The following is a 22,888-nucleotide window of genomic DNA, read 5'->3' as shown; positions in this document are numbered from 1 at the left end:
TATACACTTGAGTCCTGACTAGTTTCGTGATACTTCCTCAGAGGACTGATTTATTGAGAGAGGTTTCTTACAATTTATAGGGAAAGCAAAAGTACGAACATACATATAGAGATTTAGAGAACAATGACACTCCCTTACCCGCTACCTGGGCTTTTCTAGGGCTTTACCAGTTTGACCAATATAGTATTTTTCACAAGCATTGCATGGAATACGATATACACATCCCTTGGTAATGTCAGGAGAATTCTTTATTAAGGCTGTTTTTATTGTATTTTTACTCTTAAATGCTACATTTACATTGAAATTTTTTAACAGTTGGGGAATTTCTTTAAATGAATCACAATAAGGTAGTACAAGTAAATTTTGTGTGTTATAGTTTTTTTCTGTTATCATTACCGAAAAAAAGTCTTTTTTGCTGTTCTTAGGGCATCATCTAACACAATTTCAGGATACTTTAGTTTTTTACCTATTGCTCTAATACCATTTATTTCGTCATCAATATATTCAGGGCTGCAGACTCGGAATGCTCTTAAAAACATAGAAGTAAATACAGATTTCTTAACTTTGTTGCCTTGGTTTGAGTAATAATGGACATATGCCGAGATATTCGTTGGCTTTCTGTATACACTGAACTTGAGACTATTATTACATTGATATATACATGATTATATGTTTATGATATTAATGTTGTATACATATAAATGTATATATGCATAAGTATGTATGTGTATATATGTATATATGTATGTGTATATATATGTATATATGTATGTGTATGTATATGTATGTGTATGTGTAAGTATTTATGTATATGTATATGTATTTGTATCTGTATGTATGTATATATATGTATATGTGTATGTGTATGTATATGTATGTGTATGTGTGTATATATGCATATATATGTATATGTATGTATGTGTGTATATATATATGTATATATATATGTATATATGTGTATGTATTTGTATTTTTGTGTATGTTTTGCTTATGTATTTATATAGATAAGGCTACCACATTGACATATAAATAACTGTAATGAAAGTAAAATTAGAAGAAAACAAGAATATACCCGCCACTAGAAATGACCCTTTTTAGCAGGTGTCTAACGAGCTTGCGGACTCCTCCTCCTCACACCTGAGTCAAGCCCAGGTAGCGGGTAAGGGAGTGTCATTGTTCTCTAAATCTCTATATGTATGTTCGTACTTTTGCTTTCCCTATAAATTGTAAGAAACCTCTCTCAATAAATCAGTCCTCTGAGGAAGTATCACGAAACTAGTCAGGACTCAAGTGTATATTCTGTATTTTCATTTTCCCTGTGGTTCTTCTGCATATATATATATATATATATATATATATTATATATATATATATATATATATATATATATATATATATATATATATATAAAACTATCGGGAAAATATCTTTCTTGTCTAAAAAAAAGGCGAAGGAAATTATGAGAAATTCCTACTATTTCAATTCACCTATTACTAGCAGTTGTACGTATGGTATGGAACAACCAAAGACCTTGTGGAACACCATTTTAAGCTTTTTCAATGACCCTAAAAGTCTCATTACGCTTTAAACCGGTTATAATTGTCATCTCTGATGGGCACTTCACCGTAACAATGTTTTCCCCTCATAAACACCGCAATTACATTTCTGATTTGGGGGGAAACTAAAATATATCACCACTCGAATTTAATAAGAAATCATACGAGAGAGAGAGAGAGAGAGAGAGAGAGAGAGAGAGAGAGAGAGAGAGAGAGAGAGAGAGAGAGAGAGAGAGAATTGTATGAGTAATTATACAGCAAGTACAATTAATCATCAGCAGACATTTCATCCCTGTATTTTCTAAGAATGGTTTTATCTGCAGATGGATGATGCTGAGAATAATCCGTTTTATGATTTCTTTTTGACAAAAAAAAAAAAAAAAAAAAAAAAAAAAAAAAAAAACAGAATTGATGTTAAAAAAATATTTAGGAAGGTTATACCACGTTAACCTTAGTTTCCCATAGGGTAGGTCTGTATAATACATTATACACACAAATTGAATTCATACTTTCGTAGTGAATACTAATATAAGCGACTCTCTCTCTCTCTCTCTCTCTCTCTCTCTCTCTCTCTCTCTCTCTCTCTCTCTCTCTCTCTCTCTCTCTCTCTCTCATGTTTTATCACTTTATTAAGAAAGACTTGAAGCTTCCTAATTTCACGTCCAGTCATTTCCTCCAGTCTCATGTTTCTTTGCATCACATCATTTGTAATATTCCATTCCCCGTAATCCCTTGCACCATACAACGGTAATATCACCTTTCCCGTAATGCTTTTGCACCATACACTTTCCCCTTAACTCCTTTGTCTCATGAATATTGAGATCCTATTACAAAAGCTAGTCCACGCATGATGAAATTTCAAGGAATTCACAATTACATATTGGACACTTTTTGACAGAATACCGCGTGAGATATCCTAACAGAAATCAAATCACAAGAATGAACGGTAGTAAATTTCGGAGAGAGAGAGAGAGAGAGAGAGAGAGAGAGAGAGAGAGAGAGAGAGAGAGAGAGAGAGAGAGAGAGAGAGAGAGAGAGAAAGTTGAATGTTTAATTTACCGAGTAAACAATGCATGAGCGAAGACAAAAGTGTTTTTCATATTAATATTCGAGGTAAAACTTCATTGTTCCTTGAATAATGAGGGAGCCGAAAAATGTTTTGTTTAATGATTTTCTTTTTCAAACGGTTCACAAATCAAATACAACAAGAAATACTTTGCTTAATTGACATTTCCATATAGCACAACATTTAAATTAAATCATTAGCCGTTAATTGTGGTAAAAGTATTGTTTCGTGTTTCCGAACAGAATCCAAAAAGTTCTCGACACCTAATACAACAAAGAGTTAAATTTTTCTACCCTCTTGATATGACTCCATAAATTGTGTCAGAAGAGAAAGGATTAAGAAGATTAGAGACGTTATGACACATCATAAAAAAAATAAGTATCCAAAGCTCTTCTTGCTTGTGAAGTTTACTACTTGACCTAAGGCACTTTATATTAAGTGTATCTGTCATAAAGTGAGATTCAAGTTGTTTTTGTTGTAATTTATACTTCCATAGCACTTATGTTTGTGTTGTGTTGTGTTGTTTTGAGAGTGTTGATGGCACAATCTTTGCCAACGAGAACTGTTATAATTATGAGTAAGAGAGAAATTAACAGGACTCATGTGTTTCATTTTCAATAATTGATTTTGCTAGGAATTATTTCTAAATTGTAGAAAATATTCAGCACCAGAGAGAGAGAGAGAGAGAGAGAGAGAGGAGAGAGAGAGAGAGAGAGGGGGGGGAGTTGAACGTTATAGATGCAATCATCTTTAACCTTCTATGTCACTTGCTATTCAAATTCTTGTTTTATTTATTTTCTCTATATATAAATATAGACGCAGCACTCCCAGCTCTGGAACTAGTACTGAAAGTACAGTGGCTCGTCTGCCTTACAATAGTGTAATTTGTAAGTTACAAATCAATAAAAAATGTAAAGGATAGATTAAAGTTTTGCATTAGGGGTCCATGCATGAGCATTTGAAGGTTTAAAGGCCGTTCATGAATGACAGAGGCAAGGGACAGTGACATTGCCCTAGCTAAGTAGGAAAATGCCCTAAAGACTGAATATGTATACATATGATTCGTGCCTAAGCCCCACTCCATCCAAGCTAGGAACAGGTTGTAGCCTCTAAAGGAACTAATGAGTTTGAGCGGGACACGAAACCCAGTCTAGCGATCACCAGTCAGAGACTTGACCAAATAGGTCACCATATTTTGCGTTTACCGTGGCTAGTCTTTATTTTGTATTTTTTTAATGTTTGTACACAACATTCTCTACTTTTTAATACAGTATATAACACACATACAGTCATGCAGTTCAGAAAATTCTGGATCACTTGTATGTTACAATATAAAGTGTACTGTGTACAGTACTCGATCGTGAATAAGATGTTTTAGTTTGATAAAGTGCGACATTTAGCAGCGTATTTTGAGTGAAGTGTGTTTATTGGATTTAATCTATGATGCAGAGCCATATTAATCTAACTTCTGCAAACTTTATATGTTAATTGACTCTGTGCGTTTGCACAGAGTAATCTAACATCCTGATTGAATCACGTTTGCTTGACCCATGGATCGTTTCTGGCCTACCATCCACCAATTCTCTCGGCTATAAATATGTATCAGTGTCTGCGGAAACCGGGAAATATGGCTTGGGGAGGCAGCCTCTTTCCCCGAAGAATTGCTGAGAAAGTAGAAAGCTATATTCATGAGGAACAAACCCAGTTTATAGTGAAAAATATAAAAGTGTTCCGGGTTTTACAATTACGTAATATACGCAATATTACTTATACGCCTTAAGAGAGTGTAAGAGCACATATTTACATAAATATAAACATCCAAACTCTTCAATATACGCTTTATACTCAAGGTACAACGGTTACCTCTTAAGCTGGAATCACATCAGGCTTTTTTCACCAGCAGAGAGCCGTTGCTGCCAAAAATGGGAAACCGGGAGCATTTTGCTGGAGGTATTGGCTTCCTGACTGGACTGGAAGCAGCCAGCGCAAACCGCGAGCATGACTTCGGATTAAATAAACAAAATAGCTACTCCAAATAGGACGTGCTCTTGCTTGGCAATCTTAGGTCCTACAAGCCTCAGGAGATGAAAAAAATATGTTTTGTTCATCCTGTGTTAGTTGTAGAATTATTCAATTCAAGTAACATTCCAAGAATACATATTACTGTAACAGTTAGAACATTTCTATGTGCCATGATGATGTCAGCTAGTCGATTCTGTTTACACTTTCCTCTTAGCTCCTCGAACCGCGAGATCGTAGTGTGATGCTACAACACTTAATCATCCACTGGAGGTTGGCGAAAACCTCAAGCAAGAAATGACTGGTGTGATCCCAGCATTACAGCATTAGGCTACGGCAAGGGCTACATAATAAACACTTGTCTTACGTAAACAATGGAAGACCTTCGACTTGAATTTACCTTTAATGATTATATCTATTAGATTTTTCTAAGCAAGATTAACACATACCCATCGGTTGTACTAACACCATTAAAGAACTAATGTAATAATCAGCTTCCGAAAAGATCTACAGCTCTATACCATTTTACTCTTGATTTCTTATGCATATCTTAATAGTCTAAAATCAAAAATGCAAATTTCATTGGAATTTTTTCATCGGCAAGTTACTAGCCATGTCCCTTTAAACTGCGAAAAATATTTAAAATTCTAACCCAGCAAATGACATATTCCATTTCACACCTTTATTCAAGCACGTTCTCACTTTAACTTTTGTTGCAGTCTCTCTCTCTCTCTCTCTCTCTCTCTCTCTCTCTCTCTCTCTCTCTCTCTCTCTCTCTCTCTCTCTCTCTCACAGTTTTAATTAAAACTTGAACCCTCTTCTTTAAATTCATCAGTCAGCAGAAAGAACTATGAATTTTTCCTTGTAAATTACATTATAAAGAATATAATCAATCAACATATGAAGACTAACAGAAACCAGTAATGTAAAGATTTGTGTCTCTTTAGGAGAAAAAATAAAAACCTTCCCAGCTTTTGGCAGCTGCATGAAACCCTGGTAAGCGATTCTAGAAATAAGGAATGAAATCCAAGAAAAAGGTCTAACGAAAACGAACTTATTTCACGGCCTCAGAGAACGAAATAATGTTCGCAAAAACAAATTCTGAGAAGTATTTTTTTCATATGGTAGGCACAAGATGTTTTAAATTTTGGTTGTATCTCTTTCCAAAAAAAATAAAGATTATGATTAAATGCAAGTGTAACACTACAAAGATCAACCAAAATAACTTACTGATAATAGTCAAAATGTGTCTATATCTCCAAAATCTTTCCTTAGCAACTTTAACTTGGATCTCTCTCTCTCTCTCTCTCTCTCTCTCTCTCTCTCTCTCTCTCTCTCTCTCTCTCTCATAACATCTAACAAAGATATATTTGGAAATGAACTGTAAGCAATAAGTGCATTATCCAAAAATAAACAGTGACAGTTTAAAACCAATTAAAAACAAACATGTGAACTCCTTAATATTTTATTCACAATTATTATGATTATCAATGTAAAAGACTGTAACTAATAAGTGTAACGGTAGAATTAGTTGGAAGAATAAGTTCATCACATCTGCTCTTCCACCATATCGCGAATATTTCATAAATCAGCAAGTCAACTGAAAAACTATTTGAGCGTAATTATGTTTGTGGTCAGGTAAAAATGTACAATATTAATATGAATTCTTATCGGATGAGGTGGACGCAAGGAAAGGAACCACGAGACAGTCAGTCACAAAATATATAAAACTTCATGTGAAGGAAATATCTATGGAATTTGTGCCATGTAGCCAAGCAATGAGGCCGGGAAAGACATTCAAAGCCAAGGCAGAACTAAGAGAAAACCACGCAATTGCAATATAAAGTAAAAGTTAGAAATTGTAAAGCAGAGACGAAGAAACTAAGAGGGAATGAAGGTAGAGCAGAGGTTTAAAAAGCGGGTATAAATATAATGCTCGGCAGTTAATTTTCTTAAAGAATATAGTTTAAAGAAATAGAGAAAGAGAAGTTATATTACGGGAATTACTTTCGTACTAGACACCTGAATTCCATTCCCAAAGACCTACAATCATATTTTTCAATACCGGCTAAGGTGCCTGGATTTTAATTCTCTCTATTCGAGTTTCTCAATAAATAAACCACGGCATTTGGCTATAACCTATTTCCTTGCATGTTATTCTGGAACTAAGCAATTATGTTCTTATGATATTTTCTTGTTTCAAAATCTTAACCAAATATTTGGTTACTCCGAAAGTTTAAAAATCACATATCGTAATATCGGAGTGCTGGCTTGTATTGAAATTAAGAGCACATCCTTATCAAACCTATTGCTGATCAAAATCAGAGTACACCAACCTCTAGATTAGAAACGAGTCTACTGTTAAATTATGTAAATTAGAAGTCCAGTCTTTTTCAACGCTAGTTGCAATTAAACCACATATTTGACTGAACAAGATTTTTGAGAACTGCCAATAGTCGAGTGTATAAAAATATCAGAAATCCCACACATACCGTTTTGTTAAAAGATGCAGAGGGAAGATCTCCCTGATATGTAATACTTGATGCACTCACTTCACTTCAATGGCTCTCAGGTTTCACTATGACCCACTGCCCCCTTTCTCTCCACCCTTTTCTTTGTCTTGAGCTACTTCTATGCAAAGTATAAATATCAACGCGAAATGTGCTGTTTTGGTCACCTGAAAACATTATAACAGCCATTAATGTCAATCACAGTCATTTTGACCATATGTCCATTCATTAGTTGGTGAGACGAAGGTACATGTGGCTGCGCAAATTAACCTCAGGCAATGCAAGAAATTGCGAAATAAATCACTTACTGGTTTGATAAAGCACCATTTAAAGCGGATGGTTAAAATTAAATAAATACAGAGGAAAGTCGATAATTCCACTTACTATAAGCGATTGGTGTGAAGGACTCATTAAAAACTTAACGGATGAGTTCAGACATTCCTCCTTGTAAAGTTGGGATTATGGATCATTGTCAATAATTCAGCCCATAATGATATCTATGCAACTAAAACAAAATGTTTTGAATTTTGAATATCGTATACTTAACCAAATCATTTCATGTTATTTATTAATGCCTCAGTCCAAATAACATGACATTTACTCGAGCAATTCTCGCATATTTTCTTCATGTTATAAAGAATTAAACATGCTAATATAATTTTCTTCTCAATTCCTATTCCACTGAAAAGCAGATGTGGTCCCATTCTCCTATTTTCAAGATAATGAATTAAAAAAAATACACCGACATTGATGAGTTTGGATGACAGATTTCCTTCTCGCATTCCTTGGCACTAATATCTATTCCCGAACCAAATGCGCAATCCTTTTCCTTACGCCTCTCTAGTCCTTCGATTTTTCTTCTTCTGTGGACGGGCCTCTCAATCAGCTAAGGAGTTAGCAGGATTTTTCCTATGTCCTCTTTTTTCCCTTCCAAGGCCAGATTACGACCAGAGGTAATTAGATTTCTTTTAAGTTTCTCTGTCGTGGCTCCATAACGCAAATGGAATTTTTATTTGCATTATTCATGAACCAAAATAAAATGGGTCAAGGAATTAAAGTTAATCGCCGAATGTGCTTAAGAAAACTAGTAATTTCAATAATGAGTAAAATTGGAAAAATAACTTTTTATATATCTTTTTTGCAATATGGTAACTACATTTTCAAACACTATATTGGGAATCATTATCTTGTAAACTCATAAACATCGAGCACTTCTTATCTTGACATTCCCTCAAAAATCTTTATTTTCATGGTTATTAAAGTAACCCTAATATTTATCAAATAAATAAAGAGAACTAATATTTTCTAATGATATTGAAAAATGTTTACTTAATTGGTTGGACTTCCAGAGTTTTTGGAAAAACAGGAAGAGCACAAAACAAAATGAAAACATTGGAAAAATCTCACTACGTTTTGGGGAGCTGCAAATACCAACAACATACACAAAACGGGATGTACAAAGTGTTAGAAAATACAACAGATTAAAGAATCCAAACGTCAAGTTTATAGTGATGGGAGATTTGCGTGTGACAGCCGGGGAAGGATAGAGATCGCCACTGTATAAAACTGGCATCTCAAAAATAAAAGGAAGCAAGTGCGATATCATGAATTGATATTTCCCGTATATTACATATATATATATATATATATATATATATATATATATATATCAAAATATGAGAGGATACCATTGTAATAAAGATTTTAATAATTTCATTAAGAGAAACCTTTCGGTTGAGTGATCTACGTGGTCGAATAGAAATAAAGTTCTGCAAAACCTAAATTCTTTCTTGTGCCCGTTTGAGTCATTAACAAGCTGTCAGACGTATGAAACTTGCGCCTCAAATCATATTTGGTTCGTATAAAGAGTTGCAAAAAGAGACTTACGCTATTCATAATTCTCGCCACACGCGCTTCTTAACGACTCTTCCGTGGAAGATATTTTGGTAAAAGATGAACAGATTCAGGAAACGAGAATTAAACATTTCCAATGACTCAATATTCTGTACATCTCGTACCTCCTCAGCACGAGCATCTAGTGACGATAAACAAAGTTAAAAATAATATAAAGTTTTTTTTAATAACCAAGTATCTTCACAAGAATAAGACTTTAGTGAATATATCACAAAAAGTATAATATATATATTTATATATATATATATATATATATATATATATATATATATATGTATATATATATATAAATATATATATATATATATATATATATATATATATATATATATATATATATATATATATATATATATATATATATATATATATACATATATATGCAAATATATGTGTATATATATGCATGCATATGTGTATATATATATATATATATATATATATATATATATATCTTTTTTCCTTGTTAAAATGTATAAAACGATGTCCCATATTTATTTCAAACTGGTTTGATATATAATATATTTTTCATTAATAATATATTAACGATAAATGAAGCACTCATTGAAATCCATAACAAGAGATCTCTTATTCACAGACCATAGGAACAGCTCAAGTTAATGAACAATGCAAAGTATTCATGGAAAAAATATCTAATCACCAATTCAAGTAAGTTTCATTAAAATCACAAATGGAAATCAAAGCTATAGAATACAAGAATCCTTCCTACAGCAAAAAAAAAAAAAAAAAATGATAGAATATAAGAATCCTTCCAACAGTGAAAAAAATTATAGAGCAAAAAGGTCCGACCAACCCCCCCCCCCCAACCACCACCACCCCCCCTCCCGCCACCCCTTTTTTTCTGTTTCTACCGACCAAAACTTTGCTTAAATAGTTTGTAAGACGTTTTGTTCTTCCTCTTCAGCTACATAATCACGCCAAAGTTTGTTAATAAGAAAATTAGTAAACACGTAGAAATATAAACAACATTAATTTCTGAAGATCCTGTTGTTCTACCGAGGAACAATTCAAAATGAAGCTATTAAGGAAATGAAAACATCCATGAGAGAAAATCCACAAAATTAATCTTTGATCGACAGAAGGTCTTGACATTAATCCCTTAATGACAATATTAGCGTTCTCCATTAATCTCCTACATCATCTAGAATTAGAGGTTCCCAACCTTTTTGTTCTTCTGTACCCCTTGCCTATTTCTATAGATTCTCGTGTACCCCTAAAATTTAGGATGAAAAAGAGAAACAATGAAATTAATATTGTGAAATAACTCTATTATTCAATCTGCCTATACTCTCTGATCCTATGTGTACCCCTGAAGAGTAAAAATGTACCACTGGAGGTACATGTGCCTCTGGTAAGGAACCCCTGATCTACATAATATCATGATCAATTAAAATATTATTCTTGATTAACTCCTGGAGAAGAATCCCATCTTGAATTAATAACACAATTAGCAAAGATCTCTGATTCATAGAACCCAATAAAATTTGCGATTTCACAGACATGTAAATCTTCTCATAATCTGCTCGACAACGTCCAAAGAGGCTCTTCTCCTAACGTGATTCTTGATTAGAGACTATAATAACATCAAATTTTAAAACATGAAAGAATGAGGCACAATGGATACACATCTGCAAGTTTCCTTTCAGGATATTAGGACTTCCAATCTTCTCATAACACCTTAATCAAATTTTCTTTATAATTTTTCTTTCAAATAATCCCTGAGAGATCGTAACCCGGCCATTTCTAAAAGAAATTATGCTCTTGATGAATTTCCTAAAGGGGAGAGAGAGAGGTCCTGGAAAGTGAAGATGTAGTAAAAGAGCGAAAAAAGAAGGGCAGTAAATATAATGATGCTTAGTAAAAGAATGAAGAAATAATGCGCTGTGGGTTGAATTCACCTCTGTTGGTGATTACATGGCTTTTCCTTTCCTTGTATCTCTTTCTCAATCCATGTCGATTTTTTCATCTCATCTATTTTTCCTTACCATTTATGATTATTAAAGTCAGCATATCTTACCATTTTTTATATGTTATTATCAATACAGATCACCTCCATCATATCAATGTATATTTACTTCGATTATCCTGCAATACTAAAAGAAAATAGTTTCATGGAACTTCCTTTCATTTCTAATCAAATCTATGCTACTTTCTCCTCAATTTCGAGTTTATTCCTTATATCATATCTACTGAAATCTCATTTGGCATATTTTGAAATTTCTTCCCTCCCTAAACTCTTCTAGTCGGGATTATTCATCTGTTTACCACCCAGATCTCCTTACCCTTCAGAAACACATATCTTTGCCCTTGTCTCATCGCATCCACACCCTTCTTCCATTAATCATTTATCAGGATTATTACATTACGTTTATCAGTCTTCCCCAAGAGCATTTAATACTCCTCATTCCTTAATGGCCTTAATCTTTAAGTTTTCATAAAATTCTTCGTTGCTTTTTTCGCTGTCAAGTAGAGCATTCTAAATAGCGTCTGATACTTCATGATGCAGACGAGTGAATAATTTTAATGAATTAGCATAACGCTATTTCACATTAGATGGATTTTATGAACATTTAATTTTACTCGTTATTTCAAGTACGATATTAATTTCCCTGAACGTCTGTTGAAGAAAACTATAAACCTTTAGAGAGAGAGAGAGAGAGAGAGAGAGAGAGAGAGAGAGAGAGAGAGAGAGAGTCCATAAAAATGGTTCCACGGTAATGGGATGCTGTCCCGTTTTGACATCTATTCTTTTATAAATCTATTTGCGAGTGATGGTGTTGGATGCCTTATTGGAAAGATATCCACCTGCGCCTTGAAAATCTAATTATCCCTCGCCAAGACCGGCTCAATCCAATAAACAAGTTTTCCAACTTTCGTGAAGCGATCCAATATGCTCCATCATGCGAATACTGCACGAAATACAAAGTGCACACAATAAATACTACTGAAAATAAGATATTGGTATTTATCAGACGTTTGAAGACTATTCACCGAAGTGAATTACATTTGGTCTTTTCAAAAGTGCAGCACACAGATATTGCTAGAAGAGTCATATAGGCACGTAAACAATGTTACATTATCGAAAAAAAAAAAAAAAAATTACAGCCTGTGTACAGATATTTATCGATAATTTAACGGTAATTCAGCCCTTACGACTACATTTAAGAAAATGTCGTTAACAAGATAGATGGTGACATCTCAGTGCATATGAATAACGAAAAACTAGGGTGCGAAAGGAAGATATAAATAGACCAAGGTAGGTGAATTTGACCTCTCAGCCAAACACGGGTTTCCTTTCAGCCCGGAAGAAGTTTCAATAAAACCTTATTGCGATACAGTGCCATCCAGATCATATAATTATGCCCGAACTAATCGCCTACACCAAACAGCTCCACAATCGGACATTTAGTCAACACTAAACACTTCTTAGGGATAAAGTGGGTTTATGCAGTGTAAAAAAAAATAAAACGTTTACCAGGATTTATTTCATAATATATGAGTAGGGATCCTCATACAAGTGATTTTATTCCCTTTCAGAGAGAGAGAGAGAGAGAGAGAGAGAGAGAGAGAGAGAGAGAGAGAGAGAGAGAGAGATTTTGGCAGTAAAATAAAATTTTTATCGACTACAAATATCTTCACGCCTAAAATGATATAATAAAGTGATCTAAGTATCCTTGTAAATTTATGTGGAAAAGAATGACAAAAACATCATTACAAACGCTTTTTAATATTGAATCTATTCTCCAAAAAAAATAAAAAGGATTTTAACTTTTAAAATAACAACAGTAGCTCTCACTAATGAATGTTCTGTAACGACATTACTAAGGAAACATTTCGTACTACACACTCAAGTTGGTTTATTAAGTTATTGAAATGTTACAAATACCAACCTTTTGGAGAAATTGTAACATTTAGATATGGTAGTTTGTCTACAATAGAGAGAAATTTACGCTTTAAAGCTACAAATAAACTGCTTCTTATATTCATCACACATTCCTCACACTCCAGAATTGTCCTTTTCCACAAAAAGTTGGAAGACACTATGAGTTTGCAATCACAATATAACAATTGTCACTACTTAAATCAGTAGCCTGCACCAAAAGTCATACCTATAACAATTTCAGTTTCGGATTTTATGAAAAATCACAAGGAACAACCAAATATACAAATTTCTCCAGGTCACAGCAAATTGTGTTTTAAATATTCATTAAAGAGGACATCACACCATCAATTACCTTTTATTTTTGGGTATAAACAAGCATAAATACATTCATTCATAAAAACTTGAATGACGCAATTAAAAAAATAATGCTTAAGGAGAAAAAAAAGTCACCTGTGTACAATTATGAACCCATATCGCGTATACTGTACATACGCGTACAGTCCGAGATAATATTCATGCTATCCGGAAGCTGATTATTACTGCGTTTATATATCCTTAAAAATCTCAGTTCAGAATAACCATGAAGTGTTTTACCTCTCCATTTTCCCTGTTGGTTTTTCCAATCAGCGAGCAATTTTGATGACCCTGGCCTACTCCTGTAAGCTGTTTGTTTGGCTATTATACAACTCTTCAACATTAGGAAAACTTCCAGGCAGCATGAAAGAAACTGGTAAACCATGATAAAAAATATCCAAAAGATTTGAATCTGAATCCAGTTCAGAAAGAGAAGATTTTCTAGAGAACGACACGATTCTTCAGCATCAGTGGATCACCCCAATGGGATGGAATGGTGTCTTTTTATTTGTCAATGTTGGACTTGAAAGAATCAACTTCCAGGAGGAACTTGAAGTTAATGTTGAGAATTTTAAATGAAAGTTTAAAAACGGGTGTTTCATGGTTTTATCTCAAGCAATTGGAATTCTATCTTGTTTTCTACAGCACAGAATCTACCTCAAACAATAATGTACACTGATAAAAATAAACGTAATTTTATTCGAAAATTATCCGTAAAAATATACGGTTCTCAGCCGTATTTCGGTAAAATAAACACGAACGTAATTTTACCTTACATTGTTATTATCTCATACGGCCTGGTGACCGTAATATCACCCATTTACTTCAATATATCCGTTTTTAAAACGATAAATGTCTGGCAACATCTATTCCAGGATTTTTACCGTTTTATTTTTCTCCGGCAAATATTTAACAGTGTAGGTGAATGATTCTATATTTACTCTTCTAAATTTTGTGCATTTGGCTACAAGCAATAAAACCCAAACCTTCATGAGGCAACTTCTAAACACTATCTAAAGCTTATAAGGGATTGTCATAAAAGAAGAAAATACTTTTCCTTCGGCTCACTTTAATTACAATTGGGCTCTCAGTTCAAATATCAATCAATATGAATTAATTGGCGATTCGAATCGATTTAATTGGGGCAGATTCTAATCAGTCGACAATTAAATTTTGTTCGTGATGGATTCCGTGTATGTTTTTATTGGAAATAAATTCTCTAGTTTTGCTGAATCTTAAAAAAAAAATAGATAATCAAATAGCAAAATGTATTCAGTATCACAGACACAATTACCAAGCATCTGAAGAAATAATTTTGTCAAGAGATTAAGTAGACAAACTTTGAATACAATGGTATCTACGGCAGGGAATAGTTCAAGTTTAAAGAGATGGAGAACATGGCACACGCACACACAAATATATATATATATTTGTAAAGGAAAAAATGACGGTATTCAAGTGTAACTTCCTGTTTATTTTTTGTTTAAAGTAACTACCTGTTTGAGAGTCCCTGGCTAGTTTTCTTGGGACCTCTCTTCTGTTAAATCTAGCACTTTCTGTGCTACTCTCTCAAGCTTCAGAGGACGGCTGCGGGTGTCCCTAACCCGTCACTAAGTCCCATTTTGTTCTTGGAAGAATAGTTACATTTTTAAGAGAAAGTCAAAAAGTGAAGGAAAAGACTGCTTTTCCTAACCCTAACTTCCAATGGAATTTTGCAGGAGAAAGACTTAGTGTATGTTCCTCGGTACTACAGGAGAATAGTAGTATACATCGCTTTTCTCTGTTTAATTTCTTGAGAGACAAATATTCAGTGATAAATGTGACTAATATTAATGTTTATTTTTCTGTTTTGATTTTGCATCTTGTTTAGTTATATTTTGGCTATTATTTTACTATTTGGTGCTTATCGTAACTTTTATTATATATTATTGTGACGTGAATTATTTGACTGATTTGCTTCAAAGAGTATTGGGCAACTAGTAATAATGAGGTTGTTTCATAACTGTAATTTCATAGTTGGGTTCTTCATTCTTGTTTGAATTTGTTGTTCTTGTTAATTTAATAATTATTTATATTGTTTTGTATTTAATCAACATTCATAATTTCTCGTAATTTCTATCTTATTTATATGGAACCCTAGTTGTATGTAACTTTAAATATTATTGATAAATATAATATTGGTAAACTTATCTCTATTTGATTTTCTCCCTTGTATTTTCACAATATTATGAGGTATTATCATGCTATAAACATCATTCAAAGAATCTGATAAGGATATATGGAAATATCCTTTACATATTGGCGACCTTTGCCAGGATAATACTGCATATGTTGTGGGAATCAAGGTGAAATTCACTTAGACATTATCACATGTATATTTTGCGGGGTGAGTAAGAGTTTGTTGCGCATGCTCAATATAGTACAGCCTCTGTGAACAAATCTTTAAGTGACTTTAAGGGTGAAGGAGTTTGACTATCGTAATTGCCTAGAGGGGACAGGAATTACGCCAAGCATGATAGTGTTGGAGCCATAGTAAATTCCACGAGTTACCCTAGTTAAGGAGTCCAGCAAATGCTGACCCTTGTTTCTTAATGCGTGTTAGCATTCAAGAAAAGTGAGTTCTAAGTAGTTGAAAGCTCTTTAGTATTTTGACTGTTAGTGTGTGGACTGGAAGTATATTTTATGGTCTATTCGAGCCTTCTTTATTATATTTTCTATTTAGGTTCCACCATAAAATCAAGACTTGTTACTGTCCTTGGCAACACGCTAGTTTAATAGTAACTGTTTGCTCTAGTTTCATACAATGTCTGAATTACAGTTTTCCTATTGGATCGAGCAAGGAAGAAGAATTGGTTTGGAAGGAAATGGACTTGGTGAATGGGCAACAAGAAAATATGAAGCAGGATTACAAAGAGAAGAAAACAAGGAACAAGAGACAAGAACGAGAAGAAAAGAAAGAAAAGGAGAGACAAGAACGAGAAGAAAAGAAAGAAAAGGAGAGAAGAACGAGAAGAAAGGGCTAAAGAACGAGAACTTAGGAAATATGAAATTGATAGAAGTTTAGAAGAAAGAAGATTAGCGCTTGAGGAAGCAAAGCTAGCTCTTGATAAACAAAGAATTGATGATGGTATTCAGGAAAGTACTGCTCCTAAGGTAAGTGGTATTAAACCACCAAGACTTCTTCCTTATAATGAAGATGAGGACATAACTGCTTACATAATAAGATTTGAAAGTGTTGCTTCCTTATGTGAGTGGCCTGTTAGTGAGTGGGCTACCCGTTTGGCGTTATTGTTTTCGGGCACTGCTTTAAATATTTATTCTACCCTTTCTGAAGAAGAAATTGCAGATTATGTAAGTTTAAAAGCTGCTGTTTTAAGGGCTTTTAAGAGGACCCCTGAACAGTACCGTAAAGAATTCAGATTTGCTAAGATGAGCTCTAAGATTAATTTTTCTCAATTTATGACTCAACTCTTTAGACACTTTGATTATTGGTTTCATTCAAGTGATGTTGATGATTCTTTTGAAAATTTAAGAGAATTTATTGTTGTTGATCAATTTCTCACTCTTACCACATGACATCAGACTTTTTATTAAGGAGCAGGAATTATGGAAAGCTAAAGATGTTGCCGAAGCAGCAGACAGATTTGCAGGTGCACATAGATGTTATCCTGGGGATAAGCAGACCCAAAAGAAAAGTCTAAATCCTAAACCATCTCCAGTTGTCACCCAAAGGCCAACACCACTTTGCTATGTTTGTGGTGAAGCTGGACACATGGCACGATCCTGTCCTAAAGGTAAAGCTGCAATGACTTCTACTCCTGGCACTTCATCGAACAAAGCAGGATCAAATAAGGTTGGTCGCTATGTTTCTAAAGAAACTCACTCTAGAGCTCCATTTACTCATGGTGTGGTTAATGGTTCTCTTGTTTCTACCATTTTACGTGATACTGGCTGTTCTACATGTATTGTATCCAAAGACCTGTTTCCTAACTTGAATGAGAGGGAATTGCCAAAATCATCATTAATTGATTATTTAGGAAGGAAAAATGTTTTTCCAGTGTTACCAGTTTATATTGGATGTAAATGGTTTACTGGAAAGGTTAATGCTGTCATTGCCCCAATTAAGTTTTGTACAGTACTTTTAGGTAACATTGAAGGTGCTCTTTTTCCTGAAGATGGAGACTGCCCCCCTTTGAACTCCATTGATGAGGAACCTCGAAGAAACCATCTGCCTACAGAAAAAGGTAAAGCTATTGAACACGTCAATATAACAACTCGTTCAGCTTCAAGGAAAGTTGTTCACCCATTAGTTTTTCCTGATGTAGAAGCCCTTGAGACTACTCCTATTGACTTTATAAAATTGCAAAATGAATGTTCCACACTGGAATCGATCAGGAAAGACTGTAAAGCCAACACCATAACAAAAAACTCAAAAGTGGAGTACAGGTATGTACGGAGAAATGAAGTTTTGTATAAGGAAATTATAAATGCAAACAATTCAAGAATTGCCAATAAATTTTATTTATTTGTTCCTCTTAAACTTAGAAAGGTTGTTCTTAAATTGGCTCATGATTTACCTGTGGCAGGACACTTTAGTCATCGCAAAACCCTAAAAAAAATCAGAGAATTATATTTCTGGCCAGGAATGTGTACAGATGTGTATGCATATTGTAGATCTTGCGATAACTGTCAGAGGAACACAAGTAAAGGTAGACATAAAAGGGTCTCTATGGTAAAAATGCCAGTAGTTTCCATTCCTTTTAGCCGAGTAGGAATTGACATAGTGGGTCCACTGAATCCAAGCACATCTGAAGGTCACAGGTTTATTTTAACAATGATTGATTATGCTACAGGATTTCCTGAAGCAATTCCTATGAAGACCATAACCACTGTTGATGTTGCAGATGCTCTTATGCAAATATTTTCTAGGGTAGGAATACCAAAGGAAATAATATCTGATAGAGGAAAGCAGTTCACATCAGAACTTATGGAACATGTGTACCAAATGCTGGGAGTAAAACCATTGTTTACTACTCCGTATCATCCAGCTGGCAATGGTCGTTGTGAAAGGCAACACTCTGTTCTCAAATCTATATTGAAGAAATTGTGTCATTTGCAACCTAGAGAATGGCATAGATATTTACCTTGTGCCCTGTTTGCTATGAGGGAGATTCCTTCTGACACTCTTGGTTTTTCCCCATTTGAACTCCTTTATGGATACCAAGTAAGGGGACCACTACTAATATTGAATGAGATATGGACTAATACTGGCCTTTCTAATGATACCCAAAATGTTTATTCTTTTCTTTTTGATCTTAGAAACAGGCTAGAGGAAACTTCAAAAATAGCCCAGGAAAATATAAAGACTTCAATGGAAATCTACAGTACGTACTTTGACAAGAAAAGTACTCGTAGGCAGTTTAAAGTCAATGATGAGGTGTTACTATTACTGCCAACAGAACACAACAAGTTGTTAGTTGAATGGCAAGGACCATTTAAAGTTCTGCGGAAACTCAATAGTGTTGATTACATAATCGATGTGAAAGGTAAGCCAAAAACATTTCATGTTAACTTGCTGAAGGCATATTTTTACAGGTCACAGAATGTGTTATCAGTGGCTGATGAAAATCTGAATAGTTCAATTTCAGATTATTGCTGTGTAACCTCTCATGTAATAGTTTTGAGCGAAGACATCGAAGATCCTATACCTTGTGTTGAAGAAGAAATAACTTCTGAATTAGATATCTGTCCAACTTTAACTCCAGAACAAAAAGGGAAACTAGAAGAAGTACTGGATAATTTTTCAGAAGTCTTCTCGGAGATACCAGGTTGTACTTCTACCATAATGCACAAGATTGAATTAACGTCTACAGAGCCTATTCGAAAGAAAATGTACCCAGTACCAGCACATCTTAAGGAGGAAGTATGTAAAGAAGTAGATAAATTACTGAAACTTGGGATAATTGGAGAAAGTAAGTCTGATTATTGTAATCCTATTGTCATGATAAAGAAACCTGACAACACATTCAGGTTAGCACTAGATTTTCGTGCACTCAATTCAGTAACAAAGTTCGATTCTGAACCTATGCCCTCAATTGATGAAGATTTATTTAAATTTCGTAATATGTCTTTTATTACAGAATTGGATATCACAAAAGCCTATCATCAGGTTATGTTGGACCCTAATGCAAGACCTCTAACGGCTTTCCCTACTTACCGTGGTTTAATGCAATATAAGAGGCTACCCTTTGGACTAGTTACTGCATGTGCCACCTACGTTAGATTGATGAAGAAAATCTTTCAGGGAATGAATCGTATCTCTATCTATTTTGATAACATATTTGTGATGTCTAATACTTTCCAGGAACATTTTGAAACCTTGAGTGAGGTACTTCGAAGATTGAGAGATCATGGTCTTACAGCCCGTCCATCAAAATGTCATTTTTGTTATGAGAAAGTTAAATATTTGGGTTTTGAAGTAGGTAATAATATAATCAGACCCCTGAATGATAAAATTTTATCTTTGCAACAAATTCAAATTCCAAAAACTAAGAAGTTATTAAGAAGCTTTTTAGGTTCTGTTAATTTTTATCGACAGTTCATCCCAAATTTGTCTAGCTTAACGTCATCATTAACAGCAAAGCTTAAAAAGGAAGTGAAAGAACCATTACAATGGAATAGTGAGGAAGAAAACATATTTGAGATTATTAAGAAATACTTCATTGATGCTCCTATTCTTCATATTCCAGAGATAAATAAACCTTTTGTTCTAAGGACAGATGCCTCTTCAGTTGGTCTTGGAGCTGTGCTCCTTCAGTATGATGAAGAAACAGCCTATCCAGTGGCGTATGCTAGCCGGAAACTTCTCCCAAGAGAACAACGGTATTCTACCATTGAGAGAGAATGTTTGGCTATCTTCTGGGCTGTACGAAAATTCCACTATTATTTGTATGGGAAAGTTTTTCATTGAAACAGACCATAAGCCCCTTACCTACATGGAAACTCTAAAATCAGGAAATGATAGGATTTTAAGATTAATTCTGGGCCTACAACAATATAAATACAGGATTATATATATATCTGGTCAATCTAACCATTTTTCAGATTTACTGAGTAGAAGCAATTAATGTAACTTGCTTGTGTAAATAGTTGAGGGAGTAAACATTTCTTCTATTTTGTTTGTAAATTCCAAGGAATTAACTTGTTAAAGGGCCTATGTAAAGGAAAAATTACGGTATTCAAGTGTAACTTCCTGTTTATTTTTTGTTTAAAGTAACTACCTGTTTGAGAGTCCCTGGCTAGTTTTCTTGGGACCTCTCTTCTGTTGAATCTAGCACTTTCTGTGCTACTCTCTCAAGCTTCAGAGGACAGCTGCGGGTGTGTCCCTAACCCGTCACGAAGTCCCATTTTGTTCTTGGAAGAATAGTTACATTTTTAAGAGAAAGTCAAAAAGTGAAGGAAAAGTCTGCTTTTCCTAACCCTGCTTTTCCTAACCCTAACTTCCAATGGAATTGTGCAGGAGAAAGACTTAGTGTATGTTCCTCGGTACTACAGGAGAATAGTAGTATACATCGCTTTTCTCTGTTTAATTTCTTGAGAGACAAATATTCAGTGATAAATGTGACTAATATTAATGTTTATTTTTCTGTTTTGATTTTGCATCTTTAGTTATATTTTGGCTATTATTTTACTATTTGGTGCTTGTTATCGTAACTTTTATTATGTATTATTGTGACGTGAATTATTTGACTGATTTGCTTCAAAGAGTATTGGGCAACTAGTAATAATGAGGTTGTTTCATAACTGTAATTTCATAGTTGGGTTCTTCATTCTTGTTTGAATTTGTTGTTCTTGTTAATTTAATAATTATTTATATTGTTTTGTATTTAATCAACATTCATAATTTCTCGTAATTTCTATCTTATTTATATGGAACCCTAGTTGTATGTAACTTTAAATATTATTGATAAATATAATATTGGTTAACTTATCTCTATTTGATTTTCTCCCTTGTATTTTCACAATATTATGAGGTATTATGCTATAAACATCATTCAAAGAATCTGATAAGGATATATGGAAATATCCTTTACAGTCAGTCTCTAGGGCATTGTCCGGCTTGGTAGGGCATTGTCACTGTCCCTTCCCTCTACCATTTATGAGTAGGCTTTAAACATTTAGTAATGAAACTAGAGCGGGCTAGCTATAGATTCGTTCCTAATGAACGAGTGGTAACTTTTTATATTTATCTAAAATTTGTATAGATCAGGTGAGCTTAATGGCCTCTTTGAAGCCCAAAATATAACTTCTTTATCTCACGAAACAAACGAGATGAGAGCTTAGCACGCATCCATCTATTTTATAAAAACCTTTTGAATTATAACACGTTCTTACCCCGTCTAGAGAGTCTTATCAAATGAGCCTTAACATTAATTTAAAAAATACTTTCTTATACAAATAATATTAATGGAGAAAAAGCAAAACTATTTCAAATATATAGCAAGTGTTAGAAGCACTCACCAACAACTTATCTCAACATTTTTATCCTGTTTTTCTTTTAAACTATTTCTTTTCTATTACAGGAAATATTGCGTTATGAATAAACATTCCTCTATATTTTTACGAAAAAAAATTTGAATAGATTATATTTTCCTTGGCTATATTTCTCCTGAATCAGTTTTTTTTTTCGTCCTACGCAATCTCTCTCTCTCTCTCTCTCTCTCTCTCTCTCTCTCTCTCTCTCTCTCTCTCTCTCTCATCATGGAGCTAGAAATATCAGAAAGAGCAAGCCGAGGTAGATTAATAGTGCCTAAAACTACACCAGGAAAACTAAGGAAGGCGCACAGGACATTAATCCACTACGCACCAGCATCGATAATGCAGCGACTATTTAATGTGCTGCCAGCTCATCTAAGAAACATATCATTGGGTGAGCGTAGATGTGTTTAAGAATAAGCCCGATAAATACCTAAGATGCATCCCACACCATCCAAGACTGGAAGATGCAAAATACACCGGAAGATGCATAAGCAACTCTCTAGTGGATATACGCAGTGTCTCACGCTGAGTGACCTGGGGGAACCCAAACATAGAATAAGGCAATAAGGTAAGGCTCTCTCTCTCTCTCTCTCTCTCTCTCTCTCTCTCTCTCTCTCTCTCCAGTGCCAAATTACTCACAGCTGAACAGAGAATAGAAATATTTCCATAATTAAGCCCTGGTGCCGGTATGAAGTTCAGTATCCATCTCACGTCAGTGCCACAGACGACGATGCCCAGTTCTTATTTGTAGTGATATTAACTCACAATGGAATACGATGTCGAAGAACAGGATGCGAATAGGCATGGCACGTCAGAAATGAATTGTTATATACGCATTAAATCAGTAGGAAATGTATATCTTTATAAACAAATACACACACACACACACACACACATATATATATATATATATATATATACTGTATATACTGTTATATATATCCATATATATATATATATATATACATATATACATATATATATATATATATACAAATATATATATATATATATATATACATATATA

At 34.0% G+C, this 22,888-nt stretch overlaps 1 protein-coding gene and 1 pseudogene across 1 annotated transcript; both read left to right on the top strand.

Moving 5' to 3' along the window:
• The window catches only part of LOC137632194 (nephrin-like), a 51,168-nt pseudogene extending 46,507 nt beyond the window's left edge, over window positions 1-4,661 (top strand).
• A 10,331-nt stretch (window positions 4,662-14,992) lies between these two features.
• On the top strand, window positions 14,993-21,276 carry LOC137638315 (uncharacterized). Its single transcript, XM_068370376.1, has 2 exons — window positions 14,993-16,476; window positions 16,906-21,276. Exons 1-2 carry the CDS (start codon window positions 16,445-16,447, stop codon window positions 20,291-20,293), a joined length of 3,420 nt encoding a protein of 1,139 aa, XP_068226477.1. The 5' UTR covers window positions 14,993-16,444; the 3' UTR covers window positions 20,294-21,276.
• The last annotated feature ends 1,612 nt before the right edge of the window (window positions 21,277-22,888 follow it).

The sequence above is a fragment of the Palaemon carinicauda genome, chromosome 3 (assembly GCF_036898095.1).
Source record: "Palaemon carinicauda isolate YSFRI2023 chromosome 3, ASM3689809v2, whole genome shotgun sequence".
Taxonomy (NCBI): Eukaryota; Metazoa; Arthropoda; class Malacostraca; order Decapoda; family Palaemonidae; genus Palaemon; species Palaemon carinicauda.
This window is presented reverse-complemented; position numbering and strand designations above follow the sequence as displayed.

What these genes read in the sequence shown, in the direction of transcription:
- LOC137638315 (XM_068370376.1), top strand. Translation starts at nt 16,445, where the DNA reads ATGATGGTATTCAGGAAAGTACTGCTCCTAAG. An exon ending in AGGAAAGTACTGCTCCTAAG is followed by an intron (nt 16,477 to 16,905) that starts GTAAGTGGTATT and finishes ACATGACATCAG; the next exon opens with ACTTTTTATTAAGGAGCAGG.